This window comes from Emys orbicularis, chromosome 17 (genome assembly GCF_028017835.1).
Source record: "Emys orbicularis isolate rEmyOrb1 chromosome 17, rEmyOrb1.hap1, whole genome shotgun sequence".
Classification (NCBI taxonomy): domain Eukaryota; kingdom Metazoa; phylum Chordata; order Testudines; family Emydidae; genus Emys; species Emys orbicularis.
This window is the reverse complement of record NC_088699.1, coordinates 18,744,174-18,767,823: the sequence shown is the minus strand read 5'-3', so window position 1 is coordinate 18,767,823 and position 23,650 is coordinate 18,744,174. Positions and strand designations below refer to the sequence as shown.

General features: G+C 42.6%; 1 protein-coding gene across 1 annotated transcript in view; it reads right to left on the bottom strand.

Annotated features, from left to right (window-relative positions):
* Nucleotides 1–5,670: 5,670 nt before the first annotated feature.
* COL26A1 (collagen type XXVI alpha 1 chain) overlaps nucleotides 5,671–23,650 on the bottom strand; it is a 209,243-nt gene continuing 191,263 nt past the window's right edge. Inside the window, exons 8-14 of the mRNA XM_065418468.1 lie at nucleotides 23,144–23,236; nucleotides 22,137–22,198; nucleotides 17,839–17,901; nucleotides 13,710–13,754; nucleotides 11,724–11,768; nucleotides 10,481–10,565; nucleotides 5,671–5,837 (exon numbers count right to left, since the gene is read on the bottom strand). Coding sequence (XP_065274540.1) covers nucleotides 5,671–5,837; nucleotides 10,481–10,565; nucleotides 11,724–11,768; nucleotides 13,710–13,754; nucleotides 17,839–17,901; nucleotides 22,137–22,198; nucleotides 23,144–23,236 — 560 coding nt within the window. The remainder of the gene's footprint in view (nucleotides 5,838–10,480; nucleotides 10,566–11,723; nucleotides 11,769–13,709; nucleotides 13,755–17,838; nucleotides 17,902–22,136; nucleotides 22,199–23,143; nucleotides 23,237–23,650) is intronic.

Here is a 23,650-nt window from a genome sequence, read left to right as displayed (position 1 = left end):
TAGCAAATAAAGAGAAATAGATATCATGAACAATAATACAGCAATATGAAAACAGAGAAGTAACCATGCAAGATCTGGAGCTAACAGGTTGGTGGGTTTTTTTTTTTTTTTTTTTTTTGTCCTTTAGTGAAGTCTGATGACAAACGTTGGAGCCTGTCAGAAATGAGTTCATCATGTCAGAGGAGATTTGTTATTGTTCTATTAAAAATTACACACAATCATAAGATACTGTATCTAACTTCACTATAAAAGATCAAATGATTGTAGAACTTATTACAATTAGGGAAGCTGGGACCCCTTGCGCGCACACAACACACGGCTATAAATAAAAAAAATACTGTGTAAAATAACGTGAAAAAAGTTTAACATTTTCTTCTATGATTGGGAATGTGTTTCATGGACATTTATAGCACCTTTGATTCACGTGATTTCAGAAGTAGTTTAATCCCCCCCCCCCCCCCCCCCCCAGTGCTGGAGCAGAATAGAATGTAATCTTGAATAATACAGAGGTCATAATTGTGGACTAGAAAGGATTTCCAATTAGTCAATCAAGAACCTACCTTCATGTAATTCTAGAACAGGGGTAGGCAACCTATGGCACACGTGCCAAAGGCGGCACACGAGTTGATTTTCAGTGGCACTCATACTACCTGGGTTCTGGCCACTGGTCCGGGGGGGGCTCTGCATTTTAATGTAATTTTAAATGAAGCTTCTTAAACATTTTAAAAACCTTATTTACTTTACATACAACAACAGTTTAGTTATATATTATAGACTTATAGAAAGAGACCTTCTAAAAACGTTAAAATGTATTACTGGCACACGAAACCTTAAATTGGAGTGAATAAATGAAGACTCGGCCCACCACTTCTGAAAGGTTGCCAACCCCTGTTCTAGAATTAGTTTCTGTCTTCCTGAAGCCATAGGGGTAGTGGATGGGTTTCTGCTTTAACGAAGTTTATTCTATAGATTGGAGCTGGGATTTTCGTTCAGTGCCAACGTTTGTGAGCCAGATCTAGTGTAAATAGTCATAGGTCCACTGACATCACTGGACCTGTCCCAATTTACACCAACTGAAGATCTGGATCTGAACGTGTGGCCTATTCTTGCTGTCAAGTCTTTAGAAAAAGTGCATATTGGATACTCTGGAGTGAAGCATTCTCTATTTCTCAAGAGGATTCCAGAGCACTAGTGAAAGTTGGGGTGCATAAACTACAATGTATTATACTGTGCAATATGCAGCCATTGCTTTTGGTTAGCTCAAGGCAAGGAAAATTGTTTTTCTACTACCAGAACCAATCCAAGTTGAAAAGTATTGGAGTTTAGAGAAGTACTTTAAAAATCCCAAAGAAGTCTTAACAAAGGCAAAAGAACACACTATGGTATTGCACAGTATGTATGTAAGATAAAGCACTAACATTTCAATTAAAGTATACTTCTAAATGAGCACGCATTTGAAATATGTCCACCCCCTATATTACACAGAGATGGTAAAATGCATATGCCCAGACTAAAATGAATCTTAGTATCCCGCCTAAGATGGAAAATGTGGTTGGAGTGGTTTATTTAGTCACAAATATCATTAATGTCAACATATGAGGTTATGTTCACCTTTATAACTTTTTTTTTTAAACTAAGACTGCACCACAATGTGGTCTAATTGATTTACTAGTGAGGAATTAAACCCTAGTCCAGTGACAATGTCCACACTATATGGTCCTATCATTACCCAGATTAAAGATACAGTACCACATTAATAGATAGATGTAGCTAAGGCCTGGTCTACACTAGGGGGGGGGGGGGAAGGAATCTATCTTAGTTAAGCAACTTCAGCTACGTGAATAACGTAGCTGAAGTCGACGTACTTAGACCTACTCACCACAATGTCTTCACTGCGGTGAGTCGACTGCTGCCGCTCCCTCGTTGACTCTGCCTGCGCCTCTCGCAGCGGTGGAGTACAGGAGTCGACGGGAGAGCGCTCGGGGGTCGATTTATCGCATCTAGACTAGACGCGATAAATCGACCCCCGCTGGATCGATCGCTGCCCGCCGATCCGGCAGGTAGTGTAGACATACCCTTAGCAAACAAGGAGTGTTGGGAGCAAAGAATTACATAGGTCTTCATAGAAATCTGTGAAAGTTGGTAATTAAAATGATGTTGCAATCTGAACCTAAACCTGCCTTCTGACAGTCAATCTGCTAGGATTAATTGCAAACCATTTCAATTAACTTTTTCATTTTACCACTAAGTTGTTCTGAATAATTTAATTAAAACCCAGCACGCTAGTCAAATGCGAATCAACTAAAGGGATTACTCATCAAGCTAATGCAATTGTTTTTTAATTCCCAAATACTAAATTGTGGGAACAAAAACTGTCCCCTTTAACTCATTTGGGGGACTCCAAAAATTCAAGGAACTACTAATTGAACCCATACTGCATAATATCTCTCCCCCTTCCCAAATTCCATCCAACAGCCATGGGATTGTCAAAACAGAATATTGATATTTCCCCTTTTAAATATCAGGTTGGAGGGTTGTTTGGCTTTGCCTCTGGGTCCTGCTATGGGAAAACTCTTTCCTAGTGATCAGATGAAATGCAACTCAAACCAGCATGACCAGCTTAAATCTTTTGACCAAACTGTGATTTCTCATCATGTCTCAGGAACCAATTTCCAGAACACTTACTACTAGACATGAGGGTAGTTAGTTAGCATTCTGCCTGGTAATACTTGCAGGATGGGACCCCAGATTATCTATCAACAGAAGTGACCAGGCACCTCTTGTAAATTTCTAACCACTGGGTGACTTATAAAAGCGTGTTGTAGTCGTCAAGTTTTTCTTAAAAGGAAACAGGAGACCAGTCCAAGAACAAAACTAGTGCAAATATGGCATGGCTGTGTTATAAAACAGCTGTCCCTCAACAAGACTTCATGGTCTAAATTCCCTTTATACAACTCCATTCCACCTCCATCAGTGAATGGAAGAAAATGTTCACAGGGCTTTTGTTGTTTGTCTACCAGATGTCTTGGTATAGTTGTGCTCTTTGCATTCGTATTTGCATTTAGACTGAGAGATGGCTGCCAACTATTTCTAAAAGATACGGATCTCATTCAGAATTGTTTATATACACACAGTCACTGGATGTAGCCTGGGGCTTACAACTAACATCTCTTCTGAAGGCCTTATTTTATTGTCCTAGAAGTCATACCAGGATGTGACCATTGCTCTCGATCAATGCCTTACTGATATTGACAACCCATTTTATTCTCTCCAGGCTGGGTTATGATGCAGGTAAACAGGGAGCAATATCAAAGATACAACTCCCCCAGAATGTAATGTACACAGCTGCACAGGAGACTGAAACATCTGCTCTTTATGGTTGCATCTCCTAAAGTGTTGCATTGACTTTAAAGTTCTTTGAAGTCTCTCATGGCTTATGGGGAATAGCACCTGATTGTATTTTGCTTTGCCTCCCCAGCAGTCCTCCACATTTTGGGCTGATTTGGCTTGCCTAATGACTACCTTAAATGGATCCAAGCAAGGACATAACTATACCCCTTGACAATGGAATGCAGCCTTAGTTGTTATCCCCAATTCCTAGTCTGTGCCAGAATTCAAAAGTACGTTAAGGAAATAAATTTACTGCAGCTTTTGGTCCTTCAGTGGCTGTTTATATTGTTTAACTGTACCGCATGGGGAGATTTCTCTAAGAGGACCCCATTATCAGCTCAAGATGTTGCTTTTTGTTTGTTAGGAACATATGCTATCAGCCTCCCCCTTCACCTATTCTTTGTAAAATGGTGGTAGTTTAAAGATATAAATCTATTCACTTGGGGTGGGTTTTAAATTATTTGTGGCTGGTGATGCAATACTGTCTAGAGGCCGGATATGGATGTTTTGATATAGTTATTGGTATCGTTTTAGACAGATTGTGTGTGCACATGTACATACATAAATATCTCACATTTTTTAAAATTAGTGTTCGGCTAAGCCAGACTGAAAGCACCAGAGCCTGAACCCCTTATTCTAGGCACAGACTACATCCACGGGCAGTGCAGGATTCCAGTTTTCAGCATTCCACATGCCTCCATCCTGACCTGGGAGGACCACCTTTAGCAGTAAGAGGGTACTTCTGTCTCTATGGGCCATTCAGCTCTCTCTGTTGAGGTTGCCAACAAAGGGGCTAATAAATTGCAATGGTGGCTTTTTGATGTAGATACAGTTTGCACTAGGAACGAGCCCGAGTGATGCTATGAATTTACTTAAGCCACCAAATAGAGACACAACAACATTTGTTCACTAGTGCCTTGGAGAGGATTTGAACCAGTGACTGAACAGTGAAAAATTCTGTAACCTGTTATCCGTTGCTTTGGTCATTCAATCCCGCTATTAAAAAAAAAAGTAAATTAATTGTCTACATGAATAACATTAACTTGTCCAATTTGATTGGACAGCAGGTGTGAAATTTCTGTTCCCCCAACAATAAGAGCTATTGCAAAAAGTAAAATGATTGAGCATTTCACTGCAAGATCACAAGACAAACCACTGGCAAGAGTCTAATCCTTCTACTGTGTTTTGCCAACACACCGCCTCCGGATTCAAACCAGTAGGAGATGGTGGATACTTTTAAAAATACCCACAATAGAAAGAAAGCTATATCAATAGTGCCAGCTTATGATCTAAAGCTGGGTAAATACTGCAAAACATTTTTAGTGCATATTTGTTCCTAATAAGAAATTAATTTTTCTTGGCTATGTTTATACCTATTTTGTGTTCACTTTATGCAAACTTTCATACAATTTTGTCTTGCTTGCTATGAATGTTTGCAAAAAGAATGTTGATCTTGAATATGCATGAAAAGCAAATTTTACATTCTGTAATTATTTATACCAGAAACCTGATTGCACGAACAGCTTACTATCAGGGAACAGAAGGAATACCAGAAGGTCTATATGACACCATTCACACAACCAGTCAACACAGCTCAACTCCCTGATTTTAAATTTCAGTCAGAAAGCCCAAGAGTAAATGAAATTTGCCAAAGATTGTGAATAGCCAGCACATCTGAGACAAATCATGATCTGTTGAAAGACACACCATAAAGAGAGATGAAATTTGTCAAATAAGTGATTAGTTCTTAATTTTTCACTCTACTCTTTAAAAAGAAACATTTCCATGGCTTTAGTGGAGTTCTGAAAAGGGTATCTTCAACTGGAAATTATAGTGTGAAAACAAAAAACTTGGTGCCATCTGGTTATTTTTAAACATAATAGTATAATGTTGCTCAGGGCTTTTGCTCTGAGCTAGGGTAGAACTGAATGATGTCTGAGCCAGCTATGCAGTCTTTTAAACAAATAATTTGTGAGGGGGAGGATCAAGCCCCTTGAAGAGGGCTGGGGGGTATCCATTTCCAGGGATTGTTTTTAAGAATACCTGCCATTTGGTGTATTCTGAAGTAGGGGGGAAGAGGAATTGCTCTTCATAAGAATCTTTGAGCTACAGTTAAGACATTCCCTGCAATAATGGTTTAGCAGTGTCCAAGCAAGGAAACCCTACTGCTAACCCAGCAGCCTCCTACCCACTTCCTTCTGCACACGGTGATTACGCACTAGGATACTGTATCTTTAATCAGTGAATGGGCTTTAGAATGCACAAATGCTCCTCTTTCATTCAGTTGCTTTTCCTTTTGGCTTCGGTGTCCTCCAGCAGCGAAGCGAGGATCTGATAGGGCTGGGGCCGCTGCTCGGGACCACCACGTTTGATCTTGATGCTCCTTCGTAGAGAGGAGCCTAGGATCACTTCCTGCCCTGAGCCCGGTTCCATGGAAGATAAAGAATCTGAAAGGAGATCAAGCCAAGGGAGAGTTTATTTAATAGGAGGGGCAGGGTAAGGAGCAAATGTACAGTGCTGAAGGCCTGAGTGTTTTCTCTTTAATAGGTACCAAAGTCCTTGTCCTTCCTTTCAATGTCCCCTCTCCCTTCACTTTTCTTTCCATTTAGCTGGTGTGCTCCTACCTAACTCCTCACTTCCCAAAACAAAAAAAGGGAACTAACATGACCTTTGCCACTATCCCCTTGCTCACGCCGCTTGTGTAGCATACCCCTTCCCCTGTTTCTTTGTAGATTGTAAGCTCTCTGGGAAAGGGACTGCCTACTACTCTGTTTGTACAGCACTTAGCACAATGGGGTTTGTTCTCAGCTGATCCATAGGCAGCTCCATAATAAACACAATTAATCCTAACAGCAATGCCTTGTGGTCCTTAGTTGTCAGCAGTTATAGAAGTGCCAAAGGTCATTTAAACATTCATTGAGCAAACATTAAGATTCAACACTCCTGAGGAGTTACCAAGTATCACCACACACGTTATAGATGGGGAAACCAAGGCACAGAGCGGTGATGGCCTAGATGACCTCCTGAGGTCCCTTCCAACCCTGATAGTCTATGATTCTATGTGACTTACCCCAGGTCACACAGCTAATTAGCGACCACTGGCAATAAATCCCAGCAGTCTGGTCTCCCAGCACCTTAGACACCGGCCCAGGCTTCCTCTTATGGCAAGGAGCCTTTCTACAATGATCCTGCCCCATAAAGCTAATTGTACACGTGGTCTATGGCCACCGTCCTTTTCAAGTGCTTAGACACGCAAATTCATAATGCTGACTCTTCAATGTTAATGCCCCTGTTTCTTTTCCTTTTGCACTCAGTAATGGACACTTGTTTGTTTCACTGCCAAGAGCCCAGCCTTCCTAGCCAGACCTCCAGCACTGGGCTGCTCACATCACGCAGTATTTCTGATTCAAGCGAGTACCCCAGTGCAGAGGGATTTGTGCTGCGCTAGCTGGAAATAAGCATTGCCAAAAGTGGGCTTTTCCTGTGTCCTGCTGTTCTGTTCTGTAGGGCTGGTTAATCCGCTCTGATTATCTCAAGCTTCCATCCTATTGCGTGGGGAAAGGTTTTTGTTGGTATGTTTTGCTTTGTTGCTTGGGTGGTGGTTTTGGTTTCCAAAACCACGTGGATTCTGGCGCTTTGTCTGACAATGATAGCATGCAATTGGCATTTCGGCTTGGGGCTCCTGCACAGAAGTCATGGCAAAAATCTCAGTGCCCACAGCGGGAGCAGGGTCGGATCCTTAGCGCCAGCCGATTAAAATTGTGGGGTGGCCTCACAGCTTGGGGGCTCTGTCTGCTCAATAAAAATCAATTTCACTACAATGGAACCGCTGCATGCAAACATATCTTTCTTTGCACTCTGTGGTTGTACTAATGTAATGAAAGACTCCGGTTTTGACCCTACGCAGCTTCCAGCATTCAACCCAGGGCCGGCTCTAGGTTTTTTTGCCGCCCCAAACAAAAAAAAAACCAACAACCTCCCGGAATGCCATCCCTGGAATTGTGCTGTCCCAAGCACGTGCTTGGTTTGCTGGTGCCTAGAGCCGGTCCTGATTCAACCTTTTCTTTGGCCTGAAAGAGTGGACAAGAAGGGTCTACAATACCAATTCTTTATAAAAATAGATTAGTTAGTTGGGAAATTTAAGATGAATTAAATCCCTTTGTCACTGTAACACAAAGCTTTGTATTGCAGCATGAATGGCAAATTCTGTGCAATAACCAGATCTGGCTTCCAGTCCAGTTTTAGATGCAATTTACGTTATTGGTCTTAATCTATAAAGCCTACATTGCTCTAGGTCCTACTAACCTTAACTGTCTCCCAGCAGTTGAGATCAATGGTGGTGCTTGAGCTAATTAATTTAAATGGCTGGGAGCAGGACATCCTCCGTGAGTGGCCCTCAACTCTAGACCTTGCTTTCCCCTCTTCGATCAGACAGCGTGTATGCTTTCCCATTGAGTTGGCGTGGGGGCGGGTGGCAGCCTTTAATTGACGCAGGGTCTATTTTGTGATGTATTTATGTTTTTAAATTGTACATAAACAGAGACTGAGGCAAAGTTTGGAAATTAAATATAAATACAATTCCTATACTGGTAAATCACCCGTTAACCGACACCATTACACTGCTATAAAATCTGGGTGGAGCAGACCAAGCCAAAACGTTAAGCAATTCACTCAACTTGCTGCGCCCAGTTTTCCATTGCCCTGCACCTTCAAGTCATTTACACCAATGCCAAGCGGGTGTTAAAATGCTGCCATTCCCCTTTCATAGTACTTTACGCTAGTATAAATGGATGCACAAGGTAAAGGGCACTGGAGAGTCACACCCAATGCAAAGTGCTTGGAGCTTTAGGCTGCCTGCATATTCTTCAAAAGGAAAGTGGCCGTACAAAGCATGCTGGATTGTGCTAGTGCAGGCCTATGCAAGTCATGAGGTGATGCGATCACTGGTAATGCTGAGGTTGTTAAGTGCTCATGTTCTAGCCGTGCTGTAAATATTTTGCAAATTCCTTTTCTCGCTGAACTATCAAGTACATTCCCCAGCGTGCTGACCAGCTGGGAGGGCGAGTAACTATTCCTGCTGTCAGATTGGCTTAGAACATCTTAATGTCCTCAGCTTTAAGGCAGTTGTTATCAAATTAATTTTAAATCTTATTATGTTGAGAGAATAACAGGCCTATATCAAGCCCTACATTTTCTGGCTACCTTCTTGACTTTGTGTGGCCCCAGGAAGAGCACAAACGTCAATACAGTGGATTTCCTCCCGCATAATCTCTTGCTCGCCTCCCTGGTGCTTGAACCCTACATTCCCCCTCCCCCCTTTTCTGAGTTCTTTGTATTATGGTTGCACCTAGAAGCTCTAATGACAGGGCCCTGACTGTGCTATTCAAATACAGGGTGAAAAACAGTCCCTGTCCAGAAGAGAGGCAAAAAATGTGAGTAACAAGTCAGGAGAAAGGGGGGTGGGGACAAGGCAAACCAATACATTCATGGGTTACATTTCCAAAGTCCTATTTTAGAAAGTGACAGGGATTTAGCAGCCTGAGTTTCATTGACTTTCAATAAGACACATGCTTTAAGTGCCTAAGTCACTTTGGTACATTTGAAAATTTCACAGAAGCCATATAACTATCAGAAGTCCCCACGGGCTGTTATCTGTTGCCAGTTTCACAAAGACGGCCCCGTGGGAGTGGATCTTGCAGAGAGATTTGAAAGAGGGCAAAGCAGTGCCTCGCTTTATGGACGAGGCGAGGACAAGGGTGCCAGCAGCACTGAAGGAAGTAAATGGTGCTTGGCCAAGAAGCATTTGTGTTGGTGCCAAAAACCCCAATCAACCTCTGAAAGGCACAGAGAGAACATAATCATGAACAGATCCAAAACATTTCCCCCTTGCTCCGACCGTTTCTGTAGGAAACAATTATGCAGAGCAAGCTATGCATCTGTCAAGGCATTGGAGCCCCTGCCCCAAAGCAAGTGATTTCTCTTTGTTGCATCAGCAGCAGAGAAAACTCTGCTGTGTGAGAATCAGAAAACCCGCTTTCCTCTGACGAAAGGCCTGCTGCACTGGTGGGGAGGGAAATGGCTCCAACTGAATCACTCAAAATATTGAGTGCTTCATTTTAAATAGTAGGAACACGTGGGACACTAAGAGTTTCCCAAAATCAGTGTTCTCTGAATTTTAATCAGGGGAGCTGCCTGGATTATGGATTTGCAGGCCTGGCCCGTTCTAGGGTCCGTCAGAGATGACGAATACTAAGGCGGCCAGACCCTCAGCTGATGTAAGTGAACAGGGGACTTTCGATTGATAGCAGCTGAGGGTCTGGTCCAAAGACTCTGCAAGGAGAACATTTTTGTAGCGGTTCCATGAAGCAGAACACAACACGGCTTGATCTGCTGCTGAGCTGGCTCTGTACTACTGATTATAATACAAATGTGTCGGTGGGGCGTATTATGCACTAGTGCAGGGGTGGGCAACCTTTCAGAAGTGGTGTGCCGAGTCTTCATTTATTCACTCTAATTTAAGGTTTTGCGCGCCAGTCATACATTTTAATGTTTTTAGAAGGTCTCTTTCTTTCTATAAATCTATAATATATAACTAAACTATGGTTGTATGTAAAGTAAATAAGTTTTTTAAAATGTTTAAGAAGCTTCATTTAAAATTAAATTAAAATGGAGAGCCCCCCCAGACCGGTGGCCAGGACCCGGGCAGTGTGAGTGCCACTGAAAATCAGCTCACGTGCCGCCTTTGGCACGTGTGCCATAGGTTGCCTACCCCTGCACTAGTGTAAAGACAGAGTAACTCCAATGAAGCTGACAGCTGCAGGTGCTCAATGTGTAAAACTCAGCCACTTTAGTCACCTCATTATGGATTTGGAGCCTAACTTTAGTCACCTACTTTTAAAATCAGCTACTGTGCTGAACCAGCAGTGAGCCCTCGCATCCAGCAGCTCATTGAGAGAGCAGGTGAAAAGAAGAGTCATATTCTAGGAGTCTAGAACTAGCCAATTCTAGAGCTGTTAGTGTGGGAACAGAGTGACATCCATCTAACTTCTCCAGAAAAGCAACGTTTAGCCACAGGCTGAGACACACTCACCATGAATTCCTATCATATGCTCGAGAATTAACACCCTCTCGGCTAAAATCTTCAGGGCTTCTCGAAGTTGCTGAACTCCTTCTCCCTGCAAGAAGGAAAAAACAAAACCTCTGTATGTGTCTACAGCATAGGTACATTATTTATTTAAGTTTATAATGCAATCCCCCAAAGCTACAATGCTAATGTAGCCCCTGAAACTGCTAATGATTTCATAAAACAAAACCAGGTTGCAAATCTGTGGAGAATAGGGAGATGCCTCTATAAACATCCAAAGGAAAGCAATGAGGCAAAAAGCCTCAATTATAAACCCAAATTCTGGCATCTCTAAAATTTTGGAGAGGTTTGGAGCCAGATCCAAAATTTTCAGCTGGCTCCTATTTCCATAATGGGCCAAACCAATCGCCGTGCAAATCTGAACATTGTCAAACTGTGAGGCTTGGATTCAAACTCTGTGGCTTGTGCCCGTTTCCACAGTCCACTGCACTATTTACTTTACAATTAAAATATTCCTTGCTAAGCAGATCTGACATTTGTTCTGAGCATCACTTGGGTGGGCCTGGCTTTCCCTGCACTGACATTGTACCACCAAACTCAAAAATGTCGCAATAAACCCTTTCGCTGCTATTTTGTGAAATTATCTTGGTAGTAGTGTGGGTTTGGGGAAGAGTGTTGTCTGGGTCTCAAATATCTTACTCTTGATTATCAGCAGGCAAGCAGGAGCATGCTGTTGAAAAAACAAAATCAGATCTTGTCAAGGGGCCATATTCTACTAGATATGGGATCAGCTAGGTAGGAAGGATGGTCTAGTTGATAAAGCACTGGGCAATGACGCAAGATTCCCAGCTCAGTCACTGCCTTCCTTGTCACCTTGGGCAAGTCTCTTAATCTACCCTGGGCCACAGTTCCCCATCTGTAAAATAGGGATAATAGCACTGCCCTCTCTCTGTCTCTCACAGGGGTGCGGTAAGGATATATATCCATTAATACTTGTGTGGCACTCAGACACTGATCAAGCCAAAAACATCTGGATCCAGATTTTGAACATGCCAATGCCCATGGATATTTGAAGCCAAGGTTAATGCCACCTGCATCATCTGCCCTTTTATCTTTGCAATCCCCCCCCTCCTCCATTTACATTACCGGGAGTCCTGCACACAGAACAAGGACAGGGTATGGTCCCAAGGGGAGTAAACACTCTTTTTACCAAGAGAAAAACCAGGCAGCAGTAAAAGTGTTTTCTTACATCAGCCCCTTTATCTCCTTCTTCACCCTTCTTGCCTGGTTCACCCTAAGATGAGAGAAACAAATTTCCATGTAAACAAGGAGATTTGCTATCCAAAGTCATTCAAATCCCCTCCCTCAAAAAAGCCCCATCAGCAGAAAGCAAATTGAAATCACGATGTATGTCATCTGTTCGTTTAGACAGGGTCAAATTCAGCTCCTGCTGGCTGGGCGGGGGGGGGGGGGGGGTGGAGTGTCTACCCATTTACACCACAGCTGAACTTGGCCCAGAGCGACCTGAGCTATATGATGTTTGCATTGCAATGAACCATTGTCTGATGGCTGCGGCCAGAGACCTCGACCAAAACCATGTGCGTATCGTGAGGCTTTCCCCGTAAGCAACGCTTTACACTAAAACCAGTAGGGAGTTAACTAGAACCACCTCCAAACAGGCACACTTTGCCTCTACGTTTATTTTTCCAGAAAAATCCATATCCACTACGCAAGAGTCCCGTTAATTAGCCACATCACCCTCCACCTCTCTACAAGATGCTCATTACATTTCTACTGAAGAAAGATCCCTAGTTATTGCGACAGTTTGTCTGACATTCCCCTGCTGCCCACTCATCTAATCAGGAAGTGTCTGCATTTCCCAAGCAGCAGATGGCATACACAGAGTAAACCACAAGCTAAATAAAGAGCAATGGAAAGGTCCACGAACTGCTGAGTAAGGTGGCTGGGATTAGAGCTTGGCTCCTCAGCAACGTTGGGCCTGGCAGAGATATTTAAAGCAGAGCAAGATAGTAGTAGAGATGGGAGAGAACCATGTCAGGCAAAACAAGAGCCCTCTTACCTCCCCCGCCCCACAACATTTCCACTCAAACTGAACCCAACTCTTGGTTGGATTCACTCGCTTCTCCCTAATATTTTTTGTTTTTACCAGAACTGCACGTGTAAATGTGGTCTTAGCTTGAGAGATGTTGTTCCAGAGGATTCCCAGCCTGGCCAGAAGCTGGTAGTCCCAGAACTAGTGGGAGAAAAATCTCTCGAGAACAGGCTTCCAGCCCAGTCTTGCAGATAAAGGAGGTTTGGAGAGAGCAGGCTTGCTGGTGGAATTTCGATGGCTTAGCCACAGGGCAGATGGTCTGTCCAGAGTTCCAACATGGGAGGCAGCTTTAGAGTCCTGTCAACAGGAGACCTGGTAGGAGGCAGCTCCTGGGGGGCTGCGCTGAATTAGCATGTCCTTCCTGCTTCACTGGCCATGACCCCTTCATGATCATTGCTGCCCACCTGTGCCCCCTCCCCGGCAATAGGAAGGTTTCATCCACCTTGCCACAGCCCCTCTCAACCCTCTCCGTGCCAGCAGGAGGTTACCCGGCTGGCTTCTGCTGAGCCTGTAAGCACTTTGCAGCAGAGACCGAACAAAAAGACGGTTCGTACAGCACCCAGCACACCGGAGTTGTGATCCATGACTGGGTCCACTAGGCACTACCACAATACAGATAACAAGTCTAGACGCTAGAGCAAATCTGGCCTCATCAGGGTAAAGCAGAGGTGGTACGTCAGATCTATCTTCTGCACAAATCTTTTGCTACCAATTTTTCACTCCTGAGGGAAGAACTATGGTTGGTGGAGCACTTCTCTTCTTAACAGGCTCTTTTTGCTAGACTACTAGCCCCACTCCTAGATCCAGCAAAGAGAGAGAGACGACCTAGGAGATCATGCAGTCGAGCTCCTCAACCCCAGGCAGGTACAGGGTATTTTCTACTGCTTTGTCCACTTGACTCTAAAGCGTAGCACTAAAATGCAGTGTTTCATTTCCACAGATCTCGGAGATGCTGTCTCCTGACCTGGATGTTGTATTAGCATCCAGAGAGAACTTGTTGTACCAGCCATAGTCCAGCCAGGTGGTATTTAAGGTGCTGGACATGACATACACCCGCACCCCGTTTCTGTGTGTGTGTCTGTCTCTCTGTCACGCATGCGCGCACACACACACTTCACTTACAGGCAGTCCCTTATTGCCCCTCTCTCCAGACAGACCTGCTTGCCCCTGTTGGAAATAAAGCAAGTGTCATTTTTTCCCCATTTGATAACAAAATTTAATTTTACCAGTGGAATTAAAATGGCTTAACAAATAAACTCATGAGACAGCGTGGAAATTCTTTTCCCTCAATTTTATTGCTTTCAGCATTCAAGCAAGCAGCAAAATGGGTAATCTCTCTCAAGCACTAGTTCTGAATCCTCTCAACATTTGGGGAAGTTTGGTTCAGGATCTCAGGCCGATCTTTGTAAAATGGAGTTGCAGCCTCTTGAACTTCAGAGACGTCAACTAAGTTAAAGCGGGGAGAAATTTGGCCCTTGAGTTTTCCCCCCAAATACAACATTCTTCCATATAGTATAATGGATAGGCTAAGACTGCGCCATTGAACAAAAGACTGCAATATCTAATTATGATTTTCCCTTAAAACTCCATCACATACCCTTTTAGTTGTCTTCTGCACACATGCTCACCCTCTTATCCACAACTAGAACTACTAAATTTCTCTGCATAGATCTTTTTGATGAAAAATGGCTTTTTGAATTGTACAATTTTTTTTCATAATTTTCATATTCTAAATTTTCTGGGGCAGTTTTGGGTGAAATGATTCAAAACAACAGTTTCAAACCCATTTGAAAAAATATTTGTTTTGATTCAAATAAAGAATCAAAATGGCCATTTTTGTATTTCCTTTCCTCCACTGCCTTTTCCTCCCTTTCCCCTCTTTTTCCCCGCTGGAAAAGAGGGAAGTACCCCTAACATGAATTTTTTTAAAATTTAGATTGATTTCAAATTGGCTCAAAATTTTCAAACGAATTGAAAAAAAACTTTCATTTCATCCCCCTTTTTTGGGGGGGGGGGGGCTGCTATGAACCGTCCAGCTGGATGTAGGATGTAGGATTTTGCATTTGCCAGAAAATTAGAGCTGCCTTTTCATATATATATTTTTTTCCCCAACTGTTGCTTCACTGGTTTTATATGAAGAACCAATTCGGAACAAGATACTATATCAAAAACACTGCATTAGAGAGACCTGTGCGACACTTGGTGACAACTGCTGGCAGAACTATATACTGACGAGAAGGAGAAAATATAATAAGGCCCAACTGTCCCCACTGAAAGGATATGAGTTGCTTAGATCCTGCATTGGGTGAATCAGGCCGTAGCAATTCACTGAACTAAGGTGGCAGGAGATACATCGTTGGAACAATTTACCAAGGGTCATTGTGGATTTTCCATCGTTGACAATTTTTAAATTGAGATTGGATGCTTCTTCTAACAGTTCTGCTCTAGTCATTATGTTGGGGAAGTTGTACGGTCTGTGTTATAGAGGAGGTCAGACTAGATGATCACAATGTTCCCTCCTGGCCTTGGAATCTATGAATCAAACCATCTTGTTTATTCTCAAATATTGATAGTAAGATGGGCCCCTCCCAGTTGTTCTGCTCTGGCCTTCATCAGCTTACACAGTCTCTGCACTTTGTCCATGTGATGCCAACACTAATTCAAAGGTGCAGCATGCACTTCCCCCTACAGACTGATGATAAAAGCAGCGTGGGTGACCAGGGATTTCATGACCATAAACCAGCAGATATTATCTGTGTTAAAAAGCCTGCACAATGTCTAGATTGATCTTTCATTGACTTGGAAAGAACATTTATATGGGTGAACAATAGGTAAGAACATAAGAACGGCCATACTGGTTCAAATCAATGGTCCATCTAGCCCAGTGTCCTGTCTTCTGACTGGCCAGTGCCAGATGCTTCAGAGGGAATGAACAGAACAGGGTAATTTTGAGTGATCCAGTCCCAGTCATACAGGCCCAGCTTCTAGCAGTTGGAGGTTTAGGGTCACCCAGAGCATAGGATTGCATCCCTGACTATCTTGGCTAATAGCCATTGATAGCCCTATTCTCCATGAACTCATCTAATTCTCTTTTGAACCCAATTGTACTTCTGGCCTTCACAACATCCCATGGCAACAAGTTGCACAGGTTGACTGTGCATTGTGTGAAGAAATAGTTCCTTTTGTTTGTTTTAAACCTGATACCTATTAATTTCATCAAGTAACCCCTAGTTCTTGTGCTGTGTGAAAGGGTAAAAAACACTTTCCTATTTACTTTCTCAATACCATGTCATACACACCATCCTATATAGAAATGTTATTTTCTTCTGCCAATGACAGCTTTAACTACTGCTTTGCCATTCATCTATAACAGAGCTAGTTGGAAAATGGAGTTCCCATTCCCCAGGAAATTCCAAAATTGTGGTTTTGTTCCAAAACAAAACAAAAAGTAGAAATTTCAAACTAACTTATAGAATGGAAATTAAACAATTTCTATTTATCAAAACAAAACAGTTTTTCTCTAATGTTGAAATGTTGTTATATTTATTATATATAAATAGTCAAAATGAAATGAAACAAAACATCTGATATTTTTCCAAATGAAATGAGTCTAAAAGAATTTTTTAGATGTTTTCCCATCAAACTTCATCAAAATATAGACATTTTCACGTCAAATATTTCAGTTTCAACACAACTGTTCCACTGAAAATTTTTCAGCCAGCTCTAATCTGTAATATTTAGCAATGGCGTAAACTATGGAATTAAGCCACCTATAAAAAAGTCAAATGTCTAGTTACATACAGAGCTCTCTTCATAAATAAAAGTGGCCTTCACTGAAAACTGAAATAAACATCTAATAGAGATAAGCAGTATTTGGTAGCTAGGTCTGAAAGACCACTACATTTATCAGCAACCTCTGTGTCTTATTTGCTTTCAGTGTGTGTACTGTACAATCTAGTTTGAATTGTTGTTGCCCTAATGTAAAATCTGGAGCGATGCAGGTTAAGCCTGTCACTAGTTATGCTCATGGGCTTGGAGAGTCTCCAAGCTCATCTGAAACTAATCAAACTGCATTTGGCATTTGCGTTTCTAAGCCCTCACAAACATTGTTCTGCCCTTCAGACTGAAAAAAGCAAACAGAAGGTGGAAGATGGGAGAGAAATTGGCAAATGCAGATGATTTGTTTACCTGATTTGCCAGTAATGAGCTCCACCTAAATCTATATGCAGGTAATGCCTCTTTAAAGAAAGGAAATACATTAAGACTGCAGCCACCTGACTCCTGCTATGGGCACATACTGGAAACTTAGCACTAAAACTTTTATGCAGCTTTCTTTCCTTTCCAGAACATGCTGCAAACACCATTAATGGTAACTTTTTCATTCTGTAGCTCCACTTTGTGGACAAAATCTCCTCACAAGGATTCTCTCTCATCAATCCAGTTCCCCCAGTGCTAAGTTCTTAAAAGATTTCATTCTACAGCCCCTCCTAGAAGGGTCTCCGCAAGCCTCCAATGGTCCACAGGCCATAGTCTGGCACAGTAAGTGACGGGCAGTCCTGAAGAGTTTTGGAGGACTGGGATAGCAGAAGCATCCAAAAGTTTAAATACTGCTTTGAACCTCTTTAGTCTGCCTGGACACTGGGCTGGTAACCTGGTGAGAAGAGGCTCTCGCATGTGGTTTTGGGGTTTTATTTTTTTTGGTATTTCCTAATCTTGGCCAGCTTGGAAACAACACTCCGCAAACTCCTCTTGCTGTATTTTGGGCATTAACACTTCTATGTCCTAGACAAAATAAGCAAGGATAGCGAGAACATGACAAAATGTGAAGTAAAAGCAAACATTTTAAGAACATCATTTGACCCTGAAAAATGGCTCCATTTCAGAATAGTTCTTATTCTCTCTAACATGCTTTGCCCTTCTTTTCCAGTCGCAACATGATAACTGAGCTAAACCATCTAAAATGCTAGGTACGAAAGTGTTTATAGTAAAATCTGTTCCCAATAGACATTATGGACCAAGTGTTCACTACTCTGAAACTTTCAGAGGTAACTTATACCCTGTGAAAATAACATGTCCCCTCTGCCTGTGCAATGGTCTCCCTTACTGATTCTTGCATAATATTCTGAACTTACGTTCACCTAGTCAGAGATGGTCCACTGACTTCAGTGGACCTATGTTGATTTCCACCATCTGAGGAGCTGGCCCAGAATTGGTTGTGAATCTTTACATGTGATAAAAAGTTTTAACTTACTCTTTCTCCTCGATCTCCTTTGGAACCTTTCGGTCCAGGCTGTCCTGGAGAGCCCGGTACACCCTAGAGGGCAGATGCAGGATAAGAGGACATTAGTTTCCATTATGTATGTTTAATGGAACAGTAAACGAAGTCTCCAATTAACATCTTGCTGTTATTGTTAAAGATGCTGGGCTAGATTCTCTGCGGCCCGAGAGCCTGCGTAGTGACTTACCCCGAGTGACGTGAGTGTAAAATGTGACTTTGTCTTTCTATCTTATAAGGTACTTCTGTGGCCCCGATCATCATAGCATCTTTAATGCACTTATCCTCATAACAACCCTGTGAGGCAGGGCAGTGCTATTATCCCTATTGTACAGATGGGAAACGGAGGCACAGAGAAGATAAGTGACTTGCCGAAGGTCACACAGGAAGTATGTGGCGAAGCATCCGATGATAGCATTTTGCATACTCTTTGCACAGGTGTAAATGACTTCACAAGGTTCAAGGCAGGGACCGTCAGCCATCATGGACCACACAGATACAACACACCCACCTTCCAATGGTCTGGGGAGCTCTACAATTACATTTTGCACATTCAGGATAGTTGAACATGGGGAGTAGCCTGTCACGTGGCCCTTTCAAGGAAATGGTGCATCTGAATAACAAGGCCTGCAGGGGATGATTTATGAAGTCCATGCAGTCTTACAGGGAATCAAGGAAAAGATGCATCATAAAGGGCCTTCGGCAGTTTTGTGCACTTACAGCCCTCTCAGCTGCATCCCAGTGCATATGCACATATATTATTATTCTTTATTAGTTGCATTACCATAACATCTACGAGCACGAGTCATGGGCCAGGACCCCTCATGCTAGGCTCTTTTAGAAGTGCCTACGTTTTTTGTTTAAAAACAGATTGAACTATAATAACTGGCATTTGTTGCTAAAAGCTGATGACAAGGTATTCAGGGCTGCAAAGACTGGGGGGCAGTTGTCTCGAGGGCACTGGTAATGGGATACTGAAAAATAGGATTAACCTCTAGGTTACTGGTTCATGTCTAGCCCAGGTTGGTAGTAAACTTAGTGCTGATAGCTGTTCGGCATGGGTTCTTTGAAATAGACAGTGGACTCAGTCCACTTCAGGATGGACAGTGGTGCATATTGCAGGCATTACTTGGTCCCTTGTTATCAGCCTCTGCAGAAGGCCAAGGACTGAATGGGAATGGGGGCTTAAAGATCCTAGAAACATTCCTGGCAGGTTAGGAGTGAGATACTTTCACAGGGCTGGGTTCTTATGTTATCCGGCATATCCTTAACTATGCAAAGGAATAACAGACCAAGATGTCTTTAGACCTTGTTTGCAGCAGTCCCTTGCAGTAGTCATTAGGGTGGGTACTAACACCTCACAAATAGTTACCAAGAGTTGGAGGATAGAACGCAGAGTATCAACAAACAGTCTTCTCTTCCTATCTTGTTTGCAACACTATCATGGCTTTGTTTGGTGTTTAAAGGGTTAAGATCAATATCTGCAAAGGAGTTTAATTACCAGAAGTCTTGAGACAAAGCCATTCTTCTCCATTGGTGACTGTTTTATAGATTTATTCAACCCAGGGAGCAAAATTATTAGCACACATTGGGCTTAATTTGAAAATTGTTTATTTGGGTGAGTGAATCTCATCAAAATGGTTTCAAATGTACAATCCAATTAATGTTAGGTCTGTTTGCTCACTCCGGCCATCCTGCTGGGATGCTTTCATTCCTTAGGGATGGCCTTTGCCAAACTTTTATGGGGTGCTGCAAAGCTTCAGCAAACGGCTTTACCGTAGCCTCCAGAATCTAAAGGAAGATGGTAGTTTGAAGCTATCCTAGCTAAACAGATACCCCACGACTGTCAGAAGCGATGATTGATTTTGGAGGCACAAATTGAGAGGCCTCAAAGGGAGGGACCCAGTTATCAGCAGTTGGAAGTTTCAGCACTTTCTGAAAATCAAGCCTTTTTAGGGAGTCTCAAATTGCACCCCAAAAGTGAGGCACACTCCAATCACTTATGAAAATCTTAGCCATAGTGCATGACTAGGCCCGCATTAGTCATCTGGCTAAGGACGTTCATAATTAAACAGGGTGAAATACTCATTTGGTACTTAATAGGAAACTAACTAGTCTCGTCTTTTGATCTATATGGAACGATATAAATCTAGGATACCTATCCATAATCCAGTTCTCCCATTTCCTTACAAAGTTTGCAGACCTCGTGGGAGAAAGACGTGGGAGCTTAAAAAAAGGGGGCAGGAGTGCAGCATCTGAGGCATATGGAAAGATGGGCAAGGGGCAGGGTGCCTCGGACAACGTTTGTTAAAGTTTTGTGCGAATGTGTTAATTTTTTCATGTAGCCTAGCTTCTCTGTCGCTGGAGCTCTGCACTGAAACCTTGATCTAAGCTCTGCTGTAGGAAGGTGTCTCACTCGTGTGCAGCTAAATTGCTCCATAGGAGTTGGAAGACTCTTGTGTACAGCTCAGAAGCTCCACATGAGGAGAGAGGGGGAAGCAAGAAATCATGAGATCATGTAATTATAAGACTCATAATTTCATAAGAGCAGATGGGCATCCTTAACTTTTGCATGTTTGACTCTGAGTAGTGAAATTTGTAACATTACATTAGCACTTTTTAAAGAAAAGTACAGGCTGCACTTCTGTAGTTAGTAAAGATGGGGCAGACCGTCAGCGGAGGGAAATCAGCATAGCTCCCTTGAAAACAATAGAATTAGACAAGTTTCCACCAGCTGAAGTTTCAGTCCATCTTTACAAGCTACCTACCACGACTAAGGCTTTTTTCTCCCCCGTGTACATCCTGCAAGTTCACAGGCCAGAGTTTAAGAGAAGCTTCTGTTTGTTTTGCCCTTGTGCATTACTTTACATTTAATCATGTGAAATTGCATCCGTCATTTTGCGGCCAAATCTCCCAGTGTGTTTATATTCATCTGAAATTTCCCACAGTTCTCCATAGCATTTGATAATTGAAACAATTCTGCATCATTGGCAAAGTTCACCAACTTGCTGTCCATTTCTTCTTCCAAGTGATTAATAAATACACAGTAAAATCCCATTTCTCCAATTCCCTGCAATCCCTACATCCTCCTTATCCGAACTGAGGTTATGTCCCGTAACATAAATCACGTACCCATATATATCCCCCAATTTTCCTAATTCTCTATCATCATTTTATCCATGTTTTATGTCCTTGAAAGAGTTTGGATTGGCAGCTGGACTACACATTCTGTAACGCTGTTCCAAAAATAGGTCTCCGGGGGTTCCTAACTAATTACCACTTTGACTAGTCAACTATTCATCATCACTTAATTTTTTTCTTTACCCAATTTTCAATCTGTGAACAGATTTAGCCCCTCTTTCTGTAGTTTTCCATAGTAACCTTTTATGAGGGACCTTGTCAAAAATGTATGATCTACCCAATTACACAAATCTTTTTTTTATCCACATATAATTAATAGGGCTGGTCAGGAATGTTTCCATCCAAATGTTTTTTGACTGAAAATGCAGTTTGGGGGAAATTCTGATTTTTCCCAAAGCTTTTTTGATTTTTCCATTCTGAAAAATGCAATGAAATATTTTGTCGCAGCTTGGATCAATACACATAAAAATATTTTGGTTTGTTGAACTGCATTTCCCTATGATGCTGCATTGCTTCATGGGAGCAATAGTTCAGATATCTCCTGGGCCCATTTTCTCATATGGGCTAGCATCCCTAGCCAGACTACGTATCCCATGATACAACACTGTCTCCCCTCTGACTGAACCGCATGGTGCATCATGGGAGATTTAATCCAACCAGCCAGCCTGGCCCAGGGAGCCCAGGAGAGAGGGGGCATCAGGCACCCAACTAAAACTCCCAAGAGGCAATGCAACCCTATAGGGAGATGCAGTTTAATATTGTTCTGACTCAAGTTTTGGTTTATTGAACTGACCCAAAACATTTTGCCTGGGGATATCAAAATGTTTTGTTTAGATTAAGAACACCAAAAATGAAGCATTTTGCCATTTCCAAATCAAAATTTTTCAGAACATTTTGTTCTGAGAAAAATTTCACTTTCAGCTTTTTGTCCTGATTTGAGATAAAAACAAAGTATTGAAATATTGGCATTTCTTGCTGGATGCAAATTCCGATTTCCACTCAGCTCTACTAATTAAACATTTCATCTCCTTTCTACAGAAATAAGTCGCTTTGCATGTAACTCCATGCTCCACTCCTCTCCTTCCCCCATCCCCACCTCCGCCCCTGCCAAGGCCTGGGATAAAATTACTTACTTGTGATCCAGGAACTCCAATAGGTCCGGGGGGTCCTTTGGGTCCTGAAGTGCCTGGGGGTCCTGGCGATAAAATCATAATCTGAGACAGTTTTAGAGACATTTAGAAAGAAGGAACCTCAATTTCAATCACACTCATTTCCTTTCATTACTCCTGATGAGCGTCTCTCACTCTCTCTACAAAAATCTTGCTTGATCATCAGGACATGGCGTAAGCACGGATATCAGACAGAAGATAGATGCACTTTCTGATGTAAAGCATCCTTCCGTACTGGAATTACTTTAGAGCTATATACAACATTTAAATAATGTAAGTAGTAAGAAATGCAGCAAAATTTCAGTTTCCTTTTAAATGACTATTCTTCCTTGGTCCTAAGAGAAATCTTAGATCAGGATCCACAAAGTGAGGTACTGCACCTGGGGTTTCTGAAAGAGAATGAGTGCAATACTGAGTGAAGAGATAGCTGGGCCTCACATGGCACCGGACCCACAGTATTCTGAGGATACATGACTGCAGGAAGGGGGTTGTATTTAGCCACAGCTAAAATGGAGGGGTTGACATGACTATATAAAATGCCTCTTCGCGGCTGATGTCAACTCTGCTCCTGCTGAGGCAAACAGTTACAGACTGGCTTTTCCATCACTCTGAAGACCGCATACCCCTTTAACAAAGCTTTGCCTCTACTAGTCCAAGGCCTGTGAGCCCAAACTCTTGCAGCCAGGCCCACTTGCTTTTCCTGGCAGGCTTCCCGTCGGCGTAGGGTGACCAGACAGCAAACGTGAAAAGTCGGGACAGGGGGTAATAGGAGCCTATATAAGAAAAAGACCCCAAAATCGGGACTGTCCCTATAAAATCGGAACATCTGGTCACCCTACGTCGGCGTAAACTATGCCACTAGATCTTTCTCTCACACACACACACACACACACACACACACACACCCCTGAGAAGAATCTTCGGTTTGGTTTCTCCTCATTAAAGCTGTCCAGTTCGATTGAGTCTGTTACCTGGTGGCCCAACAGGCCCTGGTGCGCCGCGTGGGCCTGGCAAGCCAGCCAGGATCGTGTCGATGATGGTGGAAGCCAGCTGGGATTCTCCATCTGTGGTAAAGAGCAGAGGAATTAATGATTGAGAAAATTATCAACTGCAGCGTCCAGTCAGTCAGGATTTCACACTGGGCTGTTTGAAAGCTCGAGCTAGCTGTTGGCCAAGGAGAGAGCGAGTGTTTAATTAGGTGGAATTTTGACCATTAGAACAATTTCCCTGACCGTTCTGAGGGGAACTCATCCAGAAGCTCATTGAAAAATAAAAAGCTGTGATTTTTCTACCAGAGGCTCCAAAGCAATCCTCTCATTCTTCAGGCTCTATACATTAGGCCATCATGTGCACAGACTGGCTCCGGATCAAGTGCGTTTGCATTTAGTCTCTCAGTCGCAGACACGCCTCTTGTTCATCCCTCCACCCTGTTTCTTCCAATTGCCCCAAAGAATTTTCCCCTCGTTCCAAATCCGTGT